This window comes from Phoxinus phoxinus (assembly GCF_949152265.1).
Source record: "Phoxinus phoxinus genome assembly, chromosome: 10".
Lineage (NCBI taxonomy): Eukaryota > Metazoa > Chordata > Actinopteri > Cypriniformes > Leuciscidae > Phoxinus > Phoxinus phoxinus.
In genome coordinates this window covers 32,806,843-32,832,912 of record NC_136885.1, presented here as the reverse complement: position 1 = coordinate 32,832,912, position 26,070 = coordinate 32,806,843, and the positions used below count along the sequence as shown (strand labels likewise).

Sequence of the window (26,070 nt, the reverse complement as noted above, 5' to 3'; positions counted from 1 at the left end):
TTGTCTGACCTTAAAACATTTTTAGACAGAATTTTATCACTTCGGGGTAGATACGCGAAACCGAAATGATCCCGACAACGATTCAAAACGTTGATACCGTTGATATCAAAACGATTGCATTTACACCTGGGGGTTGTTCCATAAACCAAGATTAGAGTATAAGCCAGACTTATTTTGGTTAGTCAGACTTATTGTCGGTTGATTCTGTTTCATAAAGCAAACTTAAAATAGTTCAAACTCAGTTACCCTGGCAACTTATGCTGGGAAACTAGCCTGGTCCAGGGCAGGCTAACTGTCAGGCTAAGCCTCAGTTGTTGCACAGATCCTCTAACACTGACCAATAGGAACACAATTACTGACAATCTCTCATACCATTATTTGACTTTATTAACCACTATAAGTCCAAAAATAAATATACAGTAAAGAAAATCAACTTAAATAAGGCTACAATGATAAATTAGACAATATAGACCTAAAAACATATATATGTCGGGGTTTATATATATATACATATATATCCTTCAGGTTTTCTTTTCTTACTGGCTGAATGTTTTGTGATTAAACACAACATTTAAAATAAATAATTACAAAAGCACAGTATACATTTAAACTGGTAAGATGAATCTGAGCTTAGTAATTGCTATATTAACCTACACTTGATTTACCCCATTACAATAGTCCTTTTACAGTTATTATCCTAAAAATACACTAAATTGTAGGTTTAAAATTCTAAATAAGGCACATCTAATGTCCAACTACCAATATTTTAGCATATATATTTTTTATGTACTTTATTATGTCTTTCAATTCAAATACATTTGACACAATTATACAAATGGACAGTTCCTTTAAAGACATAATATTTTCCCCCAATAAATCTTATTTTTCCTTCTACTTTTTTATTTTGTGATAATACCCACCAACACATAAAAACAATTAGAACAACAACCATTAAGTACATATTTAGACACTTTTACATATGAAAAAAAAGGAAAAAATCAAACATTCACATATTTATATCAAACTCTTATAATGACACATAATTCATAATAAGTTATTAAAGTAATATTATTTAAATATCAAATATTAAATAAGTAAATAAATAAAATAACAAATAACTAGAATTAAGGGAGGGAAGGTTATTTATTCATAGGCTAATATGTATTCCTTTATTTTATGGAATATTCTTTTTCTATATTCTATTATTTTCTATATTCAAATATTCTATTTTAGAGTTGCACATATCTTTTCAAAATGTATACTTTTGCTCTTAATTTCAGGTTATCCTCTCCTGCACAGTATAAACTAAATCTAACCAAACCTTCTTGCTTTCTCAAAAAAGAAAGAAAAAAAGATTGCTTTAAAAGCTGTAATTCCTAGCATTCTAATTAAATAAGTATAAGTCATATTTTTTAAGTAGCTTAGGTCCTAAACCCAAAACTATATTTTGTATCTTTATTATATTATATTTGGTTTCTTAAAAAAAAAATTCCCTGAATTAGGCCTACTTCTGTTCAATTGTTTTATTATAAGTAGCCTATAAAATATATGAGTTTAATGAGATATAAGTTCACTGCAACTGATCCAACATCCTAAAGATAAATTATTATAATTAGAAGATATTTCTGGTGTTATAAAATATCGCATAGCCTATTAATTTTCCAAGCAAAATGTATATTAGCCAGAATTATTGCGCTCCTATTTGGCGCGCATGCGCGCAGCAGCGCTCGTTCAATGTGAAGTTTACAGCAAAATGGAACTATTTGCACGACTTTCTAAGATTTTCAGATGGAGAATATTCCTGTGAAATGTAAGGTTTGCAAACACCATGTCTCAAACGCATAAAACAGCAAAAAATATATGCAGTTTGATGGTGGATCGATTTGATTTATGATCGACCTCCAGGGCTGCTTAAGAAACGCGTGCACACGCAGTTATCTAGACTAGATAAACCTGGATCAAATTAGTAGGATTGCGTGAACTTGAATTACCTTTTATGAAACCGCTTTAGCCCCAACTTATTTGTTAGGTTTATTCAAGTCGGGTTTTGGACTTTAATCCCCGCTTTTCTAAGCGGCTTTTATGGAACAGCCCACTGGTCACATAAATGTGTTTTCGCAAAACGGATATAAATCCGATCTTCAATTCCTGCGCTATATGCAGATTTAATGGAGTGCACGTCACCGAAAGCAACAGATATGAGCTGCATTTTATTGATCATCAGATAAAATTTCTAAATCAAAGACCGCAATAAGAGAGAGCGGCAACAGCCCTGGTAAGATCATTTAGTTTCTTTACTTTTAATGAAGATGATTGTGTGTTAACCCTTGACTGTGACTTACTTTCACTTTGATTTGTGATAGTGCACGTTGGCTTGATGAATAGATGCTCATCTGCGGTGATGCGTGTTGCAGTAGCGCCGTCATATCTGACTATAACATGATGACATATAGCCTATAACACGCTCCCTCACTTTATTTTTTTGCATTTTTGGGAGGAGTAAAATTTACATATGTGGTTTCAAGAACCAGATGCATTTACACTTGTCCAGTTTCGTCTGTGGCCCAGAACTCCTCCTGATGTGGTTTGAGCGATCGGATTAAAATCCGTCTCGAATGCGCTTCGGAGGGCATTTACACCTGGCCTTTTCACGATCGGATAGCTATCCAATCACAGAAAACCCATGAAGTGGCCAGGTGAGTAGCAAGTAGAGTGGAACGATGAGAGATGTCGTTTTCACCATCCAGAGGTTTATGGAATTCACGAATCATATACATTATTTATCAGCTATTATACTATGGTCCGAGTGAATACTCGATTTTGATTGGCTGCAGGGTGTCCATTAAAAAGTGATGTAGGATACCTAGTAAAGGAGTTCTAAAACGTTAGATTTCGATTGTAAAACTAATTAAAATATAAACGAATGTTTTAAAATTTTGTTATTTGGCAATGAACATGGTATAAGCGGGTTAATGGGCATTAAAGGACAAGTTCGGTATTTTACACTTAAAGCCCTGTTTACAGATCGTATCTGATGAAATAGAACGGTTAAGATTAAAATTTGGACACATGCTCCTGTCCCGAGAATTTTAGTTTTATTTAGCTTCCCCCCCCCCCCCCACCCCCACAATGGTTGTCTATGTGCACTGGCAGATTCCTTCCTAAAACACATTAAACTTTCGTTTACAAAGACGTGAAACTCACCGAGTGGTCAGGGGTGTTCACTGATACGGTCCCAAAAAAAATCGCTGAAAAAGATGCTTTCCAACAGGTTTTATCGTAGTGTTTGTCCAACTCCATTGATTGTATTGAATGTGCTGTGAGGTACGATATTCCTCCGCCGCTTCTTCTTCTGCTTCTTCTGTGTATTAAATGAAATGCCAGCGGTTTGCTTGCAATCGGCAAAGGTGCATTATCGCCACCAACTGGTGTCTATTATTCAAGCTCTCAACGGAAGAATCTGGGTGTGACGCGTTCGGCAAAATAGGTCCACAAACGCTAAATAAAACTAAAATTCTCGGGACAGGAGCATGTGTCCAAATTTTAATCTTAACCGTTCTATTTCATCAGATACGATCTGTAAATAGGGCTTTAAGTGTAAAATACCGAACTTGTCCTTTAAGGGCATTAACCCTTACATAAATTAGTTTTTGTATTACCTGTACGTTTGATCACACTTTTCCATGTCATCGTAATGAATTAGCTACAAGAAACGTGAAATGTAATGCTATATTAGCCTATTACTAACATGTGACTATTTGTCAAAAGATTTGGTGCAGGGTTAATGCTGCAGTTTTTGCACGTTTAAAACAATCGTACTAAATGTACATTTGAACAAACCCACAGTATCTGCAAATAAGGTCTAAATAGTACATATTTTTGTTCAACACATAGGCTACTGTATTTAATTTCATTGCCATAGACTTGGTCACCAGACTTGATAAAAAGCATTACTGAAGAACAAACAGAGTGCAATATAACTGTATGTGTGCAATAAATAATATATATTTGCTTACCTGTCTATTAAAACACATGCGAGAGCGACGAGTCTCTGTCGACAGATCAAGTCCAAGTTTGTCGCAAAGCTCTCTCCATCCTGAAAACGCTGTGCCGATATTGATACTTGTTTGTCCCAAAGCCTGCTTGCCTCAGTTTTTTTTTTTGATGTTCTGTTCTCGCCAATCAATCATCGTGAACCCTGATGACTGAACAACACAACAGCGGCCGCGGCGAGATATTATATCATATATATTTATACATAGATCCCTCATTAGCGGCTTACCAATGGCGGCCCATTGAAACGGCCGATAATGAGACATCGAAGTATAATTTCTATGTCATTGATATGCAACAATGACAAGGGACGAGCCATTATTTAAAACTGTAATTTCTCTGGATTTACAGATCCTTTGGAATTTTTGGAATAATGTAATTACACAACTACATGAAATATGTGACCCTGGATCGCAAAACCAGTCACAAGTTGCACGGGTATATTTGTGGCAATAGCCAACAATACATAGTATGGGTCAAAATTATCCATTTTTCTTTTATGCCGTAAAGATCATGTTCTATGAAGATATTTTGTAAATTTCCTACTGTAAATATATAAAACATTTATTTTTGTGAGTGAATGCAGCACAATCGCGAACATAAATGGACAACTTTATAGGAGATTTTCTCAATGTTTCGATTTTTTTTGTTCTCTCAGATTCCAGATTTTCAAATAGTTGTATCTCGACCAAATATTGTCCTATCTTAACAAACCATACATCACTGGAAAGCTTATTTATTCAGCTTTCAATTGATGTATAAATCTCAATTTAATAAAATGTATCCATGTGACTGGTTTTGTGGTCCAAGGTTACATATTATATCACACTGTGGAAGTGTTTTTTTAATTTTATTACAAAAATATTACATATTGTACCTTTAAATCCTGACTGGATGTACCATTCAAAATATGCATATGAGTTGCTGCATAATCCAGCTGTCTACCTGTTAGAAACCGCCTTCGTGTTGGAGATTGTGCCTATGAAGCCGTAAAATGCTGCCAGCTCACTAGGTTTTGGAGTAGATTCATATTGTTTACAACCTGTGATTTCACATTATATCTCACCCAAACCTACACACACATTCTCACACAGAGAAGTGAATCCCTGTAACACTCACATTTAACATTCCCTGGACATTTTATCCTCCATTCATCCAGCCATGCTTTCTAGTGTGTCGTGGTCTCAGTGAATGTGCCTCTGTGTTTTCCAGGGACGAGCTGTTCCGCCAGAGTCTGTCTCGGCTGCGCGAGCAGGTGGTGAGAGCAAACGCACTGGTGCGAGAGGCCAACTTCCTGTCCGAGGAGATGCTCAAACTCACCGACTACCAGGTCACGCTGCAGATACCGGCCGCCAACCTCAGCGCCAACCGCAAGGTGAGAGGACACACATTTACATTCCTTTATCCAGCGGATGCTTTTATCCACACCAGTGGACAAGCAATGTGTCTTAAGACCAAACAATACACACACCAAGCTAAGTTTTCTTACCCATTTATTTATTTACTCATTTACTTATGCTTTTTTTAGCTTATTTATTTATTTTACTTATTCATACATTGCATTCATTCATTTACTCATTTATTTACTTTATTTATTAATTTGTATTTCTTTTGTAATTCTTTCATTTATTCTTTTATTTAGTCCTTTATTTACAGATTGATATTTTTTATTCATTTGTTTATGTCCTTATTTATTTATTTTGCTTATTTATTTACTTTATTAATTAGTTTGTTTACTCGTTTATTTATTTGTTTTACATTTTTTATTTTTGTTTCTATAATTTGTTTATTTTTAATTCATTATTTATTTACTCATTTATTTAATTATTTACATTATTTCTGATTCAGTTGTTTATTTATTTACTTATTTGTTAATTTATTTATTTTTTTACTAATTTATTTTTTTTCTTATTTATGTTATTTAATATTTACTTATTGATTCATTTATTTATTATTGGTTAACTTTATTTAATAAAAAAAAAAAAAACTTTATTTTTCTCATATATTTACATGTTTGTTTATTTATTTATGCTTTTCATTAATCCATTCGGAAGTCTCTGTATTGTTTCCTCTGTAATATTAAATGGATGTTCTGCAATAATTTGAACCCCAGCGTGGCGCTATAGTCAGTGAACCAGCGATCCAGGTGCGGCGTAAAGGGAAGGGAACACAGGTTTGGACCATCGAGAAATTAGAGAACAAACTAGTGGACATGAGAGACCACTACAGGGACTGGAGGGAAGGCACACAGGAAGTGGTAAGAAATTGAAAGAAATTTATACTTTTTATTCAGCAAAGTCTCATCAAATTTATCAAATGTCTCAGTTAAAACATTTGTAATGTAACAAAAGATTATGCTTAAAATAAATGCTTTCCTTTTGAACTTTCTATTCATCAAAGAATTTCCCACAAAAATATAAAGCAGCTCAACTGTTTTCAACACTGATAATACTCATAAATGTTTCTTGAGCAGCAAATCAGGATATCAGAATTATTTCTGAAGGATCATGTGACACTGAAGTCTGTATGTCTGAAGTCTGAAATAATGATGCTGAAAATTCAGCTTTGATCACAGAAATAAATTACAATATATACTCAAATTAAAATAAATTCAAATAAAAAACAATTCTTTTAAATTGTAATAATATTTCACAGTATTGCTGTTTTTTGCTCAAATAAATGCAGCCTTGGTTGGTGAGCATAAAAGACCGACCCCCCAAACGTATGAACGTTTCTGTAAAAAGACTTTTTTTCCTGCATTTTTACCAGCTGCTCAATAAGGCAGGAGATCCGTTCTATGAAGCTCAAGAGAATCACAACCTCATCGGCGTAGCGAACGTGTTCCTGGAGTGTCTGTTTCATGACGTCAAGCTGCAGTATGCGGTTCCCATCATCAGCCAGCAGGGAGAGGTGGGCAGATCGACGTGTACATGTTCACCTGTTGAACCGCTGTTAGGCGGCGTGTCTCACACACACCCGTGCTGCTGCTTTGGCAGGTCGCCGGTCGCCTGCACGTGGAGCTGGTCCGTGTGAGCGGAGTCGTGCCGGAGCGTCTGGCGGGAGGAGACGATTCCTCCGAGAACTCCAGCGAGAGCAGCGGATACGAGGTCATGGACAATAATGGAGAGATCGTCCACATGGCCAGAAAACTCACATGCAGGGTAAAGGGCTCAGTATTCTGTTAATTTTATACAAACTCATCTCTGCATCTGCATATATACCTAGAATAAGTGAACACACACATGCTAAAGTTGACTAAAAAAATAATCTTTTGGAAATTGATCTGAATGCCTTAATTAAATAAAATTATGAAAACTCCAACCTTTAAGGACACCAATTTTCTTTGTGAATGAATAAAGTATTGTCAATAAATAAATGTTCTTCCTTAAAATACAGGGTGCATAAGTCAGGACACCCCTATGTTAAATTCCCATAGAGGCCGGCAGATTTTTATTTTTAAAGGCCAGTTATTTCATGGATCCAGGATACTATGCATCCTGATGAAGTTCCCTAAAATTAAAATAGCCGCACATCCTCACACACCCTTCACCGTACCTAGAGATTGGCATGGGGTACTTTCCATAAGATCATCTCTCAATGCAAATCAAGCCAGCTATTAGGCGAACTGAAATAAACCCATGCCAATCTCTAGGTGTTAAGGCATTAAGATCCATTTCCAAAAGATGATTTTTTTATTCCTCTTTTTAGTCAGCTTTAGCATGTGTGTTCACTTTTTCTAGGCACTGTATATATTTACACATTTCTTGGCCAAATTCTGTGCCCTGCAAACAAACAGAGCAAACATGCCATTGTTTTCCAGCAACAGTAAATGTATGAATATCATCTGTTTTCTTATTATAACTTCTTAATGATTTTTTTTTTTATACATTTAAAAATGTGATCATATATGTGGTGAAATCAAACAAATCTGATCTACTGGTCTTGTGTTTAATAGAAAGAGTCAGATGTGTTGAGTGCAGTGTTATTTTAGTATCACTAAAAATACTATTTAAGTTTTTATTAATATTTTGAATTAGTTTCTATTTTTATAATTTCCATTTTAGTTTTTGTTGGATTTTTAATAATTGAGTTGTTATTTTGTACCTTTTTTATATATATATTTTTTTATATGTCTTTATAGTTATTAATTTCAATTTCAATTTTAGGTTTAGTTATTTTAGTTTTGGCTTGGTAACTAGCTGACACAAAACAAGTTGAAGTTTTATTTTATTTCAAGCAACACATTTTTTTTTTTTAATGGTTTTAGTTTGATTTAAGTATAGTCACCCTGGTTTAGTGTTGTCACAAACACTCACTGTAGTGTTGTCTCCTTGTGTCAGGTGCGGATCCGAGAGGCGTCTGGTTTGCCTCTCAACCTGTCCAACTTCGTCTTCTGTCAGTACAGCTTCTGGGAACAGTCAGAGCCGGCTGTGGCTCCGCCCATGATCAGCCCGGACACGCCCACCCCGCGCACCCCCGACGCCGAGTTCACCGTGCGCTTCCACCACTGCAGGGTAAAAACTCCTACAGCAGACATTTACTGAAGAGCCAGCGCTGTTTTAGTATCATTGAGATACTATTATAGTTCTTATTCATATTTTGAATGTTTTTTACATCTTTATTTTTTTTAATTTTCATTTGTTTTAGTTAAAGTTTTTGTAATTTAGTTGTGTGGTTTTGCTGTTTTAGTTAAAAAAAAAATATATATGTCTATGAATACATTTTTAGGTTTAGTTATTTCAGTACATCAAGTTAAACTAAATGAAAATGAGAAGTGGCAACTAGATTTAAAAATGTTTTCTTATATTTTATTTCAGTTAATTTTATTTTTGTCATACAACAAAAATGTTTCTTATGGTTTAAGTTTAGTTAATTATAATAACCCTGTTTAAAGTACCCATCAATATGAACTTGTATATGGGGAAACCGGGTGTATTTCAGCTCAACACACCAGTTTTATTATATTTTTTGTATTATAATTATTACTAGTGCTCCTAGTGATGAAACAAGATCGAGTGAAGGTGATATACAAAAAATATTTTGTTTATTTATGTATTATTATTTTATTTATTGTTATTACTAGTGTTCCTAGAGATGTGATAACTCCTCTAACACTAAGTTAGTTTTTTATGTTGAGTGTCTGTAAATCTAATAAGAGTGCACTGTTTTGACATGGACCAGTTCACTTCTGTAGCATCAATGAAGTTTTGCACATCAAGCTCACAGATTCTCTTCAGAACGTGTAGAAATCCAGTGCGTTTCTGCTTGTGTTGGCAGGATTTCGTGGTGCATGTGACGGAGGAGTTTCTGGAGTTCATCTCAGATGGGGCTCTGGCCATCGAGGTCTGGGGTCACCGGTACGCAGGTAACGGCCGCTCCGTCTGGGAGCTCGATGCACTGCAGGACAAGACACGGACGCTCAGAGACAGGTGCATTTACTTACAGATACACTCATGCATGTTGACTAGTGTTGTCAAATGTACTTTGGTACCAAGACGATGCTTACATTTTAAAGATGGTATGAAATGAAAGTTGCGATAGTATTTTCTTCCCTATTGTGACATATATCTGAGTCAAACAGCTTCTCGAACAAGAACAAATGTAGGCTGAGACTTATTTTTGTCTGTAGGGAATTGGTTGGATGGTTGTGGTTTGCTATTGGTGGATCTCATGTGAGTGACAGGTTGTCAGTAAACTAAACACATCATCAGAGAAGAGAAGAGAGACAAAGTTATTTAAAGATTACAAGGGCATATGAATTTAAAAAAATTATGATGTGCATTTATGAATCATTTATACAAAATACTACCAATATACCATAAAAAAGTTGTCCATTTTTATTTAATGGTGACTTAACGTGGTGGACCTAACGATACAAGCCTTTCAAAACACTCCCATGCATATTTGAAGTTAAAAGTTTTAATAAACTTGAATAAACTTTTTTTTTTTAATGCTTCTAAGTATACACTGCAGTGTTTCAGGAGTGACAAGTCTATAAAAATGCAAGACTGAATCTGAAATTACGACGTTTGGCATTGTAATAACCAGCAAGTGACGGGACAAAAAAATCTGATATTTCAAAATACTGCAGATCTGTAGACCCGCCACTTCTTCTGTTACCTGTGATGTGCTTCTGTGCTTTTCATTTATTCCTTTGGTAACACTTTACAATAAGGTTTCATTTGTCAACATGAGTTTTACTACATCAGTTAACATGAACTAACAATACTTCTAAAGTCATTTATTAATCTTAGTTAATGTTAATTTCAACATTTAACAAAATTGGTACGGAGGACCATGACATTTTACTGGTATTGGTAATGACTACTGAACGTTTGGTATCGTGGTAGTCTTTCATACGTGTGTGTGTGTGTGTGTGTGTGACAGGTGGAGTGAAGTGTCTCGTAGGATAGAGCTGTGGGTCTCCATACAGGAGTTGAATGAGCAGGGCGAGTATTCGTCTGTAGAGCTGCATCCCAACAAAGACATCAGCACTGGAGGAGTGTTTCAGCTTCGGCAGGTGCGACGCTGGCACTTCAATCTCATTCACAATATCTGACAAAGGCTACATTCCTCCAGATACATTTCAAAACGGCATTTTCATTTCAAAATGCTCTCCATTTACACTAGCGTTTCTCGTCCACACACACAGGGTCACTCTCGGAGGCTTCAGGTGTGTGTCCAGCCGGTCCAGCACTCGGGGACGTTGCCGTTGATGGTGGAAGCCGTTCTGTCCGTCTCTATCGGCTGTGTTTCCGCTCGCTCCACAAAACTACAGAGACCTCTGGACAGCTATCAGGTGATTACAACTGACACAACACACTGTTAGAGCAGAATCTGGAGCAAACGAAAAACTTTTTCATTACTTTTTTGTGTAGATTAAGGTGAAGTACTAAATTAACTAAAACTGAACTATATACTGTACAGGTAAAACTCGAAAAATTTGAATATCGTGCAAAAGTTCATGTATTTCGCCGCATTGAGGCAGTAATTCATGCAAAAGGGGCCCAAACCAAGTACTGAGTACATATGCATGATTATACTTTTCAGAGGGCCAACATTTCTGTATTTAAAATCCTTTTTTTTATTGATTTCATGTAAGATTCTAATTTTCTGAGATTTGTTGGGGTTTTCATAAGCTGTAAGCCATAATCATCAAAATTATAACAAATAATGGCTTGAAATATATTCTATATAATATATTAGCTTCACCTTTTAAGTTGAATTACTGAAATAAATGAACTTTTGCACAAAATCTTTCGAGTTTCACCTGTAAATATATTTAAGAAAATAAAAATGACAAACACACAACAGAATTACTAAAACTTAATTAAAATGAAAGTACAAAAATAAAATCTAATTCAAAATATTAACAAAAACTATAATAGTATATCAATGATATTAAAATAACATTGATCTGGAGCATCATTCGCTTAAAATGTTAGATATTAGTAACTTTTTTTCTTTTTCTTTTTTTTTTTACAAAACGGCAAGTAATATCACTTTGTGTCCACATAAAAAAAAGCTAAAATAGAAATGGTTTAAAAAAGGAAAAAGAGAAAAGAAAGAATACATATGCATGCTGTAATGTGACATCAAAATATAATTTCATACAATTTGTACCACTTGGTATTTATGAAAATATAAACAGCTCTACTGAAGACAATAGTGTCATTATTCAGCTCAAGTCAATTCAATATTGATTCAGTTCAGTTCAATGTTGCAAAATTAATCAATTATGCCTTCAATTTCAGACATTTGGTTCAATGCTGATTCAACTGTGAAAACATGTTAAAATGACACAATGCATCCCTGAGGAGTCCTTCACATGGAGTGTGAAAATCAAGCTGTTGATATCATCGTCGTTGTTGTTTGTGGCTCCTGTTTGTTGCCACTATATCCCTTCCTTGTACTCAACAGCTTGATATGGTTGGTATTCATATTTCTTGAATGCTGGTTCTGGAAACATGACCTCCAAAAAAGTTATAATTGATTGATCAGTTATGATTTTGTCCTTTCATCATAAAATTTCAACATGAAGGGCTTTGTAGGGATGCATTGCTTCATTTTAAAGTGCCACTATTATGATTATTGCCTATTATGTGTGTTATATAGCTGTTTGTGAATGTAAAAGGTCTGATAAGTTTCAAAGAACATGATGAATGGAGTTATTGTCTGACCAATCAGAGCAGAGTAGACCAATCACAACAGACTGGGCCATCTGACCAATCAGAGCAGAGTAGACCAATCACAACAGACTAGGCCATCTGACCAATCAGAGCAGAGTAGACCAATCACAATAGACTGAGTCATCTGACCAATCAGAACAGAGTAGACCAATCACAACAGACTGGGCCATCTGACCAATCAGAGCAGAGTAGACCAATCACAACAGACTAGGCCATCTGACCAATCAGAGCGGAGTAGACCAATCACAACAGACTAGGCCATCTGACCAATAAGAGCAGAGTAGACCAAACACAGCTGACTGGATCATCTGACCAATCAGAGCGGAGTAGACCAATCACAACAGACTGGATCATCTGACCAATCAGAGCAGAGTAGACCAATCACAACAGACTAGGCCATCTGACCAATCAGAGCAGAGTAGACCAATCACAACAGACTGGGCCATCAGACCAATCAGAGAGGAGTAAGCTCTCGGAAAGGAGGGGTTTAGAGAGACCGGATACTTTATCAAACCGTTTGAGACATTGAGAGATGATCCGAAGTTTTTTTAGCTTGGATGCATGTAAACCTAAATACATGTAGGAGACTCCAAAACAAAATCAGGAACAATTAACATATCATAATAGGGGCACTTTAACATCTGTGTGAATGGGCGTTTAGAGTCATGTGCGAGTCAGTTCAGCAGAGCAGAGTGTGTGACAGACTGTATTCTCTCCTGGCAGAAGGAGGAAGACGACGATATGGATAGTTATCAGGTATTCTGACTTCCTGCTGTCTGTCCCACACGCATGATGACAGTGAGCTGCTGAACATGTGCTTTCAGACAGGAGACAGTACGTGGGTCGCCTGGATGAAATGATAATCATCGTCCGTGTCTGAAAGCCTGATATTATAATCTTGCTGAGTGTAATGTGAGAAATGCTTCCAAAAGAAGCTGTGAGATCCTAAACCTTTAAGTGTGGAGATTCCTGCACTAACACTCGGCTGTCTGTCACATGATCAGTGCATGGCTGCATGATTCCTGCATGTTGAAGTCCATTCGAACCGCACTAGATGGCGCTGCTTCTGACGGCTTCATCTGTGTGGGTTTGAATGCAAAAACAGCACACTGGATTTAATCTGCCTTTATTAATTCATGCCATTTATTTGTTTATTTTGGTATTGTGCAAGGATTATATTGAATTTTGATGCTTGGCTCCAAATGTGCACCTGACACCGTGTCTACACTGGACGCTACAGGCGGTTGTCTGATTCACGAAGCCTCAGAATCAGCCGTGAGCTTGAAGCTCAATGTCAGTAAAAAAAAGGCCACTGGCATAGTACATTCTGTAGTTATTGCTGTGCGTACAAATGGTTAAAGGATAATTCCGGAATTTAACACCTTGAGTCTATATTGTAGTTTGTTTTGGATGAACAAGAGTGGTGGACAACATTTTTTTGACAATGGTTCCTCTCTCGAGTTTTTGACTATAATAGAATTGGCCATGGACCCATTTAACATTGGAGTCAATGGGCATGTCCGAAAATGTCATTAAAACAGCCAATAATGTTCGTTTACAAAACTGTTAAACTCACCAAGTGATTAGTGGTGTTCGTTGATGTTCCAGAAACAATATATCGTCGCAATATATGATTCCAATTGGTTTATTTTGCTATAGTGGAACTATTTTTTCAGACACTTCACAACCGTGTAACTTCCGCTCAATGACGAATAAAACACGACAGAAACTGTATTTCGCAACACTTTTTGTTTCTGGAACATCAACGAACACCACTAATCACTCGGTGAGTTTAACAGTTTTGTAAACGAACATTATTGGCTGTTTTAATGACATTTTCGGACATGCCCATTGACTCCAATGTTAAATGGGTCCATGGCCAATTCTATTATAGTCAAAAACTCGAGAGAGAGGAACCATTGTCAAAAAAATTTTGTCCACCACTCTTGTTCATCCAAAACAAACTACAATATAGACTCAAGGTGTTAAATACCGGAATTATCCTTTAAAAACAAGTTTAGAAACCAGAAACATTTTAAGCTGACCTTGATCAAATGCTCAGATGTGACTGAAATACTCAAAGGGCGCTATCTTGCACCCAGCGCAAATTACTTGTACGCCGACGCATGTATCATTCCTATTTTGCACCCGACGCACAGCGGACTTTTCCCTCCACAGACGCACGTCTGTAAATTAGGGAATGAACTTGTGCTAAAAGAGGAGCGTGTTCCGGCGCAAACGTTCCCTGGTGATATTTTACAGTTTCAGAAAACAATTCCGCCACAGACCAGGACAAACCTAGTCTAAAGTCAGCGGGGCGTTATTCAGATGCTATTTTAAGAGCGCATGCTTGGCCATAATGTAGCGTGTGCACAACACACATACACTTCGCTTCTCTCATCTACACAGACACAGCAGTTCATATTTTTGCAAACCATACATAATTACAAGGAAAAATATTACCACACGAGGGAAATCATTGTGGTGTCCATGAAGATGTGAAAAATAGGCATAAGTCTAGCTTACACATTATTATTCAGGCTAATTGTAGTAATGACGGATCAAACCTGTTTGATCAATAGTGGCGAGACACATCGGTATATAAGGACATCTGACTGTGGGTTGTCCGTCAAGAACCAGGAAACTAAATTCTGAAGACTGAGAAATCACCGTTACCATCATGTAAGTTGCGTGCGCTGGCAAATCCGCCGTTATAATATCAATCCGCCATGGGACAAGCGCACCGGCTCTTAAAGGGAATGTGAGACAACGCTCTGATTGGTTTATTGCACGTTACGCCCAGACCACAGCTATGAGTAATGAAGCAACTTCAGACCAACACATTTTAGATTTACGTCGGGCGCAAGAGTCATTTACTCGCCGGTAAAATAGCAACAGCGCAAGATAGATCCGTCCACAAAGTTACTTGCGTTTCAGATTGATAAAATACGGCCCGATTAATTAAATTCAAAATAATACAGAGCTGTATGCACTGCAGGCCAAGAGGTGTTTTTTGAGCAAGTAAATGCCTAATTTAATTGTAACATGTAACAGATAAAATCATTAATCAAAATAAATATACACAAATGATATTTGTAATTTTAGACAGTGAAAACTGCTGTCAACAGAAGCAACACTTATCTAATGTACTGTAGGTAGCCGACGTCATTTTATGCTCATGTGCGAAATTCTGTACATATGTACATGTAATGTTGCAAAAATTAGCCCAACAGACGCTCACCGGCGACAGACCGTCGGCTTGGTGTGTCACGGCCCTTGTCATAGGAGTTGTTGATTATATTAAAAGACTTACTTCATTTTGACATGCCGCTCGCGTGACTGTAGACACGGTGTGATGGATGTACTTTATTGTAATCTCTACAGTGAATTGATCAGTGGGAATGTAATTCAAATGGGATTTTCAGATTATTTTCCAGTCACTTTAAATTGTGCATTGAAATGAGCCTAATGGTGTTAATGGCCCACTGATGGCTGATTAAAGAGTGGTCTGTAAATGCAGTTCAGCTGAGGTCTCACTGTTCTTCTGCTGTATGTGAACAGGAGGAGGACCTGAACTGTGTGCGGGATCGCTGGTCTGATGCCCTCATCAAGCGCAGGGAATATCTGGAAGAGCAGATCAAGAAGATCTTCAACAAGTCAGGTTGGAGTTTAAAGCATGTGTCATTCTGGGATTTTCTGGTTACAGTTGTTTACATACAGTTATGAAACTGCTACTGCTGTTCATGAGGATACATGTCAAATCATGGCTCAAAGAATTGATGTCTATTTACACTTAAAACAAATTAGATACCACCTTTCAAAATAGTTTGATACAATGTTCCTGTTACCTTAATGGAAACCTTATTTACACATCGTTCTAGCATTGTAATGCATTGATATATTTTTACGATTACCGGTACATTTTTAATTTGAACGTAGAACAGGCCTGATAAGAAAAGGAATGTATTTAAAGATTGTTGTGAATATTATGCTATTGTTTTTTCTACCTTTAAAAAGTGATAGTTCACCCCAAAATTTTATTTCTGTCATCATATACTCACTCTCAAGTTGTTCCAAACCTTTAGGAGTTTCTTCACAATATCTTCTTTTGGGTTCAACAGAATTAGACAGTAATTTGTTTGGTAATCTGAGCTGTCTTCTCAAGCTCATAAACCTTGGTGTTATTGTTGATGCTTATTTGACCCTGGATGCACATATTAGGAATATCTCAAAATCTGCATTCTACACTCTTAGACAAAAAGTTCTATTTAGAACCCTAGGATTCTTGACTCAATTTTAAAGAGCTCTTTATGTGACAAAAAGGTTCTATATAAGGAGAAATGTCTCTTATGATTGCATAATACTTGCATGTTTAACAGCTTTAACATGTATATGGCACCACAGCCCCTGAGAAGGTTTGTGAAATCGTGTGAAGAGGTAGGACTTAGAACAACGCAAACCTCCTCCAGAGGAGACTGTTATGTCAACTTTAGGTCTTCTACTTTTGGACAGAATTGCTTCTCTGTGAAAGCTGCAGGGATGTGGAACTCGTTGCCGTTAACTATGCGAGAGAGTAGCACCTTGCAACAGTTTAAACTTAACCTGAAGAAGTGGTTGAAAGGCGGTCAGATTTGTGATCATTAGCACAAAACTGGTTAATTGGGGTTTTGTTAAAAATGTAAGAAGGTAAATTTAAAAGGGAACTGTAAATAGTTGTAAATACTGCTGGTATTGCAATTCCATGTCTGTGAGATGATCCGTTTGCAGGTGTTTTATCTATATTTTTTATCTGTATTTTGTATTGGGAATGGACTCATCAGTGGGAATGCTCATTGTCCACTGTATTAACCTGCTTTTACTTTGCCTCTGTCCAGGGGCTACAGATGAAAATTAGCTTGTAGCTATTTATGGTCTGTGCAACACATTTGTTGTGCAATGTCCCTGTCAAATAAACAAATAAATAAATAAAATAAAATATGTATGTATGTATAAATAATTTTAATTATATATATATACATAATACAGATTTAAAATGTTCTCTAGTGATAAAGTATGTTTACAATCTGCTTACTTCATAACATTGAATTAAAATAAAAAAAAATAATTAAAACTAAATTAATAATTAATTACAACTAAATTCATAAAATTATTCCATGATAAGAACGCCTAGAATGTTCTATATATGACGTGCCTATAGTTAAGATTCTTTAAAGAACCTTGTGAACTTTAAAGAGTGTAGAGTGTAGAAGAAACCTCAGCAATTTTTCCAGAATCGGAAATATTAAATAAAAATATTATTATTATTAGTTGTAGTAGTAGTACAGTTGAAACTCGAAAAATGTGAATATCGGTTCATTAAAAGTTTGTTTATTTCAGTAATTCAACTTAAAAGGTGAAGCTAATATATTATACAGACTCATTACCGGTACATGCAAAGTGAGATATTTCAAGCCTTAATTTGTTATAATTTTGATGATTATGGCTTACAGCTTATGAAAACCTTTTCACAATATTCTAATTTAGAATTTGATAGAAGCTGTAAGCCATAATCATCACAATTATAACAAATAAAGGCTTGAAATATCTCACTTTGCATGTAATGAGTCTATATAATATATTAGTTTCACCTTTTAAGTTGAATTACTGAAATAAATGAACTTTTGGACGATATTTAATTTTTTTCGAGTTTCATCTGTATATAATGGTCTACCTTGCATCATGGTGCTGGTTTCATGCTTGCACGTGTGGTTTTCAGAGAAGTCTGAGGAGGATGTGGAAAGAGAGGCCAGACTGGTGGAGCAGTGGGTGGGTCTGACGGAGGAGAGGAACGCAGTGCTGGTTCCGGCCCCTGGCAGTGGCATCCCAGGGGCCCCGGCGCACTGGTGAGAACTTCACCACTGCACTGACACGTCAGACTTTTAACCAGCAAGATTTTATGTCTACTAGCTAGTATTAAGGCTCGACACTACATGCTATTATTCGACACTACATGCAAAACCAGTGTCTTTTAATGCACTGGTCAATTATTCCATAACATGTCTCCTTCTTCAGACTGGTGGTAAGAAAACATAACAATGTTTATTTTTATTACAGCTTTTATATATTTGTATCTGTAGATTTCAATTAGAATACGTATCTCTAAGTGCGGTGAGACAGAGATCTCCACCTCAGCAGCTTTACACACACTTTACAGTTTTATTTATATCTACATTCTGAAGGTTTCTTTATATATCATTCACCTGATTTATATAATATTTTATTCCTAAAAACATAGTGTCTGTTGATAGTGTTTTCTGATGTATAGAGTGATAAAATGAGATATCCATGTAAAAAACTTAAACTTTAATATGTCAACCAAATGAAACAGGAAATTTATCCAGTGTTTACATTTATGTTCTGGAAATGTATGAAAATGAGTGCATATTTAATTGCGTAGATATGCCTAAATTGCATATTTAAACATAACATTTCAGAAAACTTCCAGATTCTCATGACTGTAATGCATTCAGACATTCTCATCATTTGTAATAGTCATTTATTTTTATTTAAAAAAAAAAGAATATTATAATTTAACATAAACTATAATAATATGCTACATTTATTTAACTCAAGTAATTTTCTATCACCATTTCTTCTCATTTTGAACCCACACATTACAAGAAATTGAATACCATGGGTTATTAAACAGTATCTCACAGTGTCAACGCATGCAGTTCACAACCTTTTTAATAGGCCTGTAGTGATTCTGAAAGTTAACATTACTTAAATGACAAGCAAGGATGAAAACCTGCCATTGAATAAGAGTTTTAGGGGAAAAGTGAGATTAGATATTAAACTCGTTGTTGTTGTTGCTCAAGGGTTCCCTCTACTGGCATGGAAGCTCATATTCCTGTGCTGTTCCTGGATCTGAACGGTGAGATATATTGATCTTCAGGGTTTAAGAGCTCAAGGTTTTGCTGATTTGCATGCCCCTGTCAGATCAATAATGTAGACTTGTAAAGGAGACGCTTCTGTGTGATTGTTCTTTAAGCTGTAATGTCTGTTTTGCAGCTGATAACCTGACAGTGAATGATCAGCTGACGTGTTCTCACGCCGCCGGCGTGAACTCAATTCTTCCCAAAGAGCACGGCAGTCCGTTCTTCTACCTTCCCATCATCAGACACAGCGATGATGAGGTAACACAAATTATGGGAAATGACATAATAATAATGACTCGAGTCTATATATCCTGATTTCTCATACGTACACATGATTACTCTCAGGTGTCGGCTGTGTGTTCCTGGGATTCATCCATCCACGACTCCATCCACCTGAACCGGATCACGGTGCCGAACGAACGGATCTACCTGATCGTGAAAGCCACGGTGCAGCTCAGTCATCCGGCCTCCATGGAGCTGGTCCTCCGCAAGAGAATCGCAGTCAACATCTACAACAAACAGGTCTGGAAAACAGTCAGACAGCTTGTGTACGGTGATGTACGGTGATCACTTTCTTAAAAACATCTTCCTGGTCGAATTGTGCATTGATTCTACATGCAATCAATTCCCAAGGGATAAAATCTAATTCTGTCTCACATTTCTTTTTGGATTTTTTTTATTTTTATTTTATTTTTTATTTATGCAAAAAATACATCCGACAAGAAAATCAAATCAAGTATACAAATCAAATCAAGTTAAACATAAAAAATAATTATAATTAACAATAGTCACAGCCAAATACTTTTTTTTTAAAACCATTGTCAATGTCCATTGCATATTCGAAAAGGAGTGAAAAAACAACAAAAAAAAACGTATTTAATCCAACCCCATATCCACAAATCAAAGCTTACAGATATTCATACATCTACTTTGTTATACCTCAAAGCAATACAAAAAGTACATCAATTATGTAAACAAGGAAACATATTTAAATAACTACTATGAAAGAATAATTTATACATTTCAGCAGCTCAGGAAAACAATAAAAAAATAATAAAGTAATAATAACAACACAATGAAACTGAATATAATTACTACATTTACATTTTGTTGCACTCAAAAACGTTACATTACTGAAGGAAAATGAGTTATAAACCCGTTTTTACATTGACTTTAAATAGTACTGCTATTTAAGATACTGCTTTATCCATGACATTCAATTTCTTGTAATGTGTAGGTTTAAAATTGTTTTTTAAATTATTTATGATTTATTAAAAATTTAGAACATCTGTTTAAGATTGAATGGTAGTACCGTAGATTTACTGTTTAAGATTTAAAGAGTACTTAAAAAAATATGCTTAATAAGTTAAGTTAAATAAATGTATTATAAAGTATTTTTGTTATTATTGACTGTGCTACTTTCATTTAAGCAAATTAAAACTATTCCATATATTAATGTTAATCTAAAGAAATTATTCAATAAGAGTAATGAAAAATAAAAAGGAAAATCTGTGGATGCATTACAGTCATTCTCAATTGTCTTTGAAAATAATTTGATTGTAAAAAAAAACAAAAAAAAAAACACAATGGTCCAAAAAACACAAACACACACACACACACACATAAGTGACCCTGGATCACAAAACCAGTCATAAGTCGCACGGGTATATTTGTGGCAATAGTCAACAATACATTGTATGGGTCAAAATTATTATTTTTTTCTTTTATGGCAAAAATCATTAGGATATTAAATAAAGATCATGTTCCATGAAGATATTTTGTAAATTTCCTACCGTAAATATATAAAACATTTATTTTTGTGAGTGAATGCAGCACAATCGTGACCATAAATGCACAACTTTAAAGGAGATTTTCTCAATGTTTCGATTATTTTGCATCCTCAGATTCCAGATAGTATCTCGACCAAATATTGTCCTATCCTAACAAACCATACATCAATGGAAAGCTTATTTATTCAGCTTCCGGATGATGTATATAAATCTAACATTTTTAATTTTTTACCCATGTAACTTGTTTTGTGGTCCAGGGTCACATACATGTGTGTGTGTATATATACATATATACCGGTATATGTATATATAGGCTTTTTTTTTAAGTTTATTGAGCTGTAAGGACATGTATGATTAGCATATAAATGTTCATAATGTAAATATATGACTATATATGTCTTGTAGAGTTTCACTCAGAGTCTGAAGAGACGGATGTCTTTGAAGAACGTTCTCTACTCATGTGGAGTGACGTATGAGATTGTGTCTAACATACCAAAGGTACAAATTCGCATTGTTTTCTCTTCATATTATTCTTTCCGAATGCACCGAGCACACACACACACACACATGTTTGTGAACAGGCGTCCGAAGAGCCGGAGGAGCGCGAGACTCTGGCCTTGATGGCAGCGCGAGGAGAGAGCGAGGAGACTCTTGATGGAGAGACGTACATTGAGAAATACACCCGAGGAGTGCTGGAGGTGGACAATATTCTGTGTCTGGAGAGACTCCGACAGGTACGGCTTCACTTTCAGGCAGATTAGCTGCTGGTTTCATGCAGCTGGAGTGTTTAGTGTGTGTTTCTGTGTTCGTTCAGGCCGTGACGGTGAAGGAAGCTCTCTCTGTTAAAGGCAGACACATACGGCGCAGTCTCAGCACGCCGAACGTCCAGCACGTAAGATCTGATCTACTCTCTGCTCATGTATAAAGACAAAACACTCTTCAATGTGTAACAGGACTTAAACAAATCTGTAATATATATTTGTTTAGACCTCTTGTTGTAAATCAGATGGGACAGGATGTGAGGATGAAGACATGAAGGTTAGTGAACAACACCTGCTGAGTTCACAGACCGTGTGTTGTTGTCAGTGTCTCTGTCTGAGCTTCGACTCCCTTTCCACAGGCTCACTGTGACGCTCACGTGGACGTCGCTGAATCCAACCTGCACGAAGCTTCACTCAACAGTCCTCTCTCGAAAGAAACGCTTGTTAAAAACAAAGAGAATCATGGTAAATGTATGTGTAATGGTGAACTTTTCTTTCACCGGGGATGATTTGAAAGACAAAAATGTTTTTAAGCAAGCATTCTAGTCTTAAAAAAAAAACTTTACAGTAGTTAACATTTTTAAATTGTTAAATATTATTACTTAATAATTTAATACATATATAGATTTTTATTTATTTTTTTATTTTTTTTATTAGGGCTGTCAAATTGATTAATCGCGATTGATCACATCTAAATCTAACATAAACGTTTGTTTATATAATATGTGTTGTGTTGTGTTTATATATACTACTGTATGTATGTACACATGTATATATCAATTTATAGTATATGTGTGTATGTATATGTACACCCATATTATATAAACACAAACTTTTATGCAATTTGACAGCACTAATATAACTATACAATGTAACTTTTCAAGACTTAGAAATATATATATTTATAATTGAGCACAAATTATCATATTAGTATTAATTTTATAATAAGATTAATAAAATATATTGTCTTTTTTATTTTATTTAAATTTAAGAGGGTTAGATGCTAAGGCCCAATCCCAATTCTACCCCTTTTCCCTTCGTCTACCCCTTGACCCTTGAAACAGAGTGGCAAGGCGTAGGGGTGAAAATATTCCCCTAAGAAATGGGACACCACTACTACACCGTTACACGTCATTATACGTCGTTGCTAGCGCCTACGTCACAGGAGATGCGCCGATGTTTATCACAAACTTCCAAGATGCACAGGACTTGTACACCGGACTTGTATTCTGTGGTGTTGAATTAACACATTGGAGGTACAGACCTATGTTTGTATCCATTTATTTATTTACTGTGTGAAATGTTTACAGGATTTATACGACTGAATAACCTCTTGAAGTTACTCAATCGTACGTGATAGCCTATTGCTGTATTGTAAGTTGTGTTTACGACGGCAGGTGTGTTCAAGTCACTTTCGTCTGAGTTTAATTTAATTTAAATTAATACACAAAAATACAGCAAGGGTTTTAAACTTTAGTTCTTAAAGAAAATCCCGAGCTTCCCACTCGTATTTACGACATTGTGTGGCGTTCATGTGCGTTCAAATCATTATTTGTCGTTAAAATACTTATTAAAGCCAACAATTCTTACATTTATGGGTCTCCTTTTTTGCTTGGGCAGCCATTTTGCGTCTGTAGCCGGTGAATGCAGTGACACTTCTCATACCCCTTCGTTTGAAGTGTGGTCCCGAAAAATCTTCGTTTGAAGGGCTATCTGGCCCTTCCCCCTTGCCCTCCCCCTCCAACCAAAAGAGAATCGAGACAACCCTACCCCTTCACGTGCACGCGCAAAACAGAGGGAAAGGGGAAAATGAAGGGGTAAGGGGTAGAATTGGGATTGGCCCTAAATTTACCATAATTTCTCCATTGTAGGCTTGTCATCCTCTTAGACCTTTTGACTTTTTCTGTGAAGCGCATTTAAACAGCCTCGTTTCATGTAAACTTTCTCCTCAGGGTCGGTGCCAGAGAGTCCGACGTTCTTCAACTCGAGTCCGTTTAAAGTTCTGTCGCCTCAACCGCCCAAGTTCCTCAAATCTCTCATGCCAGTGAAGGAGGAGAACAAAGTCAAGCGCTCTCTGGAGGCACGGCCACTTCTGGGACAGGAGGTGACACACCCACACACACACACACACACGATGCTTCACTCTCATGTGTCTCATTCTCACTCATATTGTGCTTCCACATTCTCTTTTCATTATATTTTATGACCTGACTGATTCCAGGCTCTGATGCCTTTTTAAAAGTTTCGGTAACACTTTACTTGAAGGGGTGTGCATAAGACTGACATGACACCTTCATAATCATGACATGACACATCATGAATATGAAGGAGGTTTTATGCATGTTTATGACAACTGTCATTAAGTGTCATTCGCTCAATTATGACATTTTTAATGCAAATATGACATTGTTTGAGATGTCTTTGTTATGACAACTTGACATAAACCAATACATCATAACCTGTCAGTGTCTTTGTCATGACAACTTGACATTACCAAGACAACATAAATTGTCATAAATATGTCATAAACATGACAGATTATCAAACTTAAGAAACCACTTAGCTTTATGGGTTAACATTACATTAAAGTGTCGTGTGGTTGGTTTTGACATTGGCTGTCATGAGGCCATTATAACATTTTAATGACAAATTCAATTTGTACCACTGTAGTTGAGGTCAAGAAAAATATTCATGACAGTTATAATAGCCTCATGACAGCCAATGTCAAAACCAACCACATGACACTTTAATGTAATGTTAACCCATAAAGCTAAGTGGTTTCTTAAGTTTGATAATCTGTCATGTTATGACGTATTTAGGACAATTTATGTTGTCTTGGTAATGTCAAGTTGTCGTGACAAAGACATATCGAACAATGTCATATTTGCATTAAAAATGTCATAATTGAGCGAATGACACTTAATGACAGTTGTCATAAACATGCATAAAACTTCTTTCATATTCATGACGTGTGTCATGTCAGTCTTATGCACACCCCTTCAAGTAAAGCGTTACCAGAGTGTCTAATGGCCTTTTTACACCTGGCTGATAGCTCTCAATTTGTTCAAACGATTGCATTTACTCGTGGCCACATCAATGTGTCTCTGCAAAACGAATATAAATCTGATCTTCAATTCCCACACTATATGCCAATTCAGTGGAGTTCACATCAACGAAAGCAACAGATATGAGCTGCATTTTATTTACCATCGGCTAATTTAAATGTCAAAGACTTCAACAGGAGAAAGAGCATCAGATGTGTAAAGGAGAGCCAGGAATTCCTCCGTCACACACACAAGATCTGCTACAAGGAAACCGAACTGTAATGAGCAACTTAGCTGCTAAAAACAGGTGTGCTTGAGCATTCGGTCCTTTTTAGGGTCACATCTTGTGACTTCATGTCCTGTTTTTGGTTCGTTTACATGTCTTTGGTCCGTGTTGTGTTCATATTTCAGTCGAACCGCACCAGAGTTCATTTGAAAGTAAAAAAGACCCATCTTTTAAGCGTCTCGGTCCTCTTGTTTGGTGTCACCAGGGTTCAGATGGCAGCGTTCACACTTATTCAAATGAACCACACTAACAGAGCAATCGCAACAGTGTTTGTTTTAATCAAACCAAATTTGCCAAGTGTGAACACACCCTTAGTCTCACTACTTTTAATGAAGATGATTGTGTGTTGAGCTTCAGGATACAATGCCAAACTTTCAGTTTCATTTGCGGCAGCTTGCGCAAACTGCCACAAACAAAACTGAAAATTTGCATTGCATCCTGAAGCTCAACACACAATCATCTTCATTAGATATAGTGAGACTAATTATCAATTACCAGTCATGAATTACCAGTGCTGATGCAGCTCTCTCTTTCCTATTGCAGTCTTTGATCTTGATATTAGCTGCTGATAAAAAAAAGAAAAAAAAGCAGCTCATATCTGTGGCTTTTGTTGACATGAACTACGTTGACTTTGCATGTAGTGCAGGAATTGAAGATCAGATTATATTACAGGTAAAACTCGAAAAATGAGAATATCGTGCAAAAGTTCATTTATTTCAGTAATTCAACTTAAAAGGTGAAACTAATATATTATATAGACTCATTACATGCAAAGTGAGATATTTCAAGCATTTATTTCTTTATTGACTTTGGCTTAGAGCTTATGAAAACCTTTTCACAATATTCTAATTTTGAATTTGGGGTTTCATAATCATCAAAATGATAACAAATAAAGGCTTGAAATATCTCACTTTGCATGTAATGAGTCTGTATAATATATTAGTTTCACCTTTTAAGTTGAATTACTGAAATAAATGAACTTTTGCACGATATTCTAATTTTTTGAGTTTCACCTGTAGTTTTGTGGAAA

General features: G+C 36.0%; 1 protein-coding gene across 8 annotated transcripts in view; it reads left to right on the top strand.

Moving 5' to 3' along the window:
- The window catches only part of kif13a (kinesin family member 13A), an 84,641-nt gene that overhangs the window by 51,697 nt on the left and 6,874 nt on the right, over positions 1–26,070 (top strand). For 3 of the 8 annotated variants that reach the window (XM_079624964.1, XM_079624960.1, XM_079624966.1), the window contains 20 exons: positions 5,266–5,428; positions 6,167–6,310; positions 6,823–6,963; positions 7,050–7,214; positions 8,394–8,567; positions 9,331–9,482; positions 10,441–10,573; positions 10,706–10,852; positions 12,966–12,998; positions 15,804–15,903; positions 17,998–18,124; positions 19,100–19,155; positions 19,293–19,417; positions 19,505–19,681; positions 21,355–21,447; positions 21,531–21,683; positions 21,764–21,841; positions 21,937–21,987; positions 22,070–22,181; positions 23,663–23,814. In XM_079624964.1, the coding sequence (XP_079481090.1) occupies positions 5,266–5,428; positions 6,167–6,310; positions 6,823–6,963; positions 7,050–7,214; positions 8,394–8,567; positions 9,331–9,482; positions 10,441–10,573; positions 10,706–10,852; positions 12,966–12,998; positions 15,804–15,903; positions 17,998–18,124; positions 19,100–19,155; positions 19,293–19,417; positions 19,505–19,681; positions 21,355–21,447; positions 21,531–21,683; positions 21,764–21,841; positions 21,937–21,987; positions 22,070–22,181; positions 23,663–23,814 (2,476 nt within the window). The remainder of the gene's footprint in view (positions 1–5,265; positions 5,429–6,166; positions 6,311–6,822; positions 6,964–7,049; positions 7,215–8,393; positions 8,568–9,330; positions 9,483–10,440; positions 10,574–10,705; positions 10,853–12,965; positions 12,999–15,803; positions 15,904–17,997; positions 18,125–19,099; positions 19,156–19,292; positions 19,418–19,504; positions 19,682–21,354; positions 21,448–21,530; positions 21,684–21,763; positions 21,842–21,936; positions 21,988–22,069; positions 22,182–23,662; positions 23,815–26,070) is intronic. The other 5 variants (XM_079624965.1, XM_079624961.1, XM_079624967.1 and 2 more) reach the window with 3 other exon arrangements.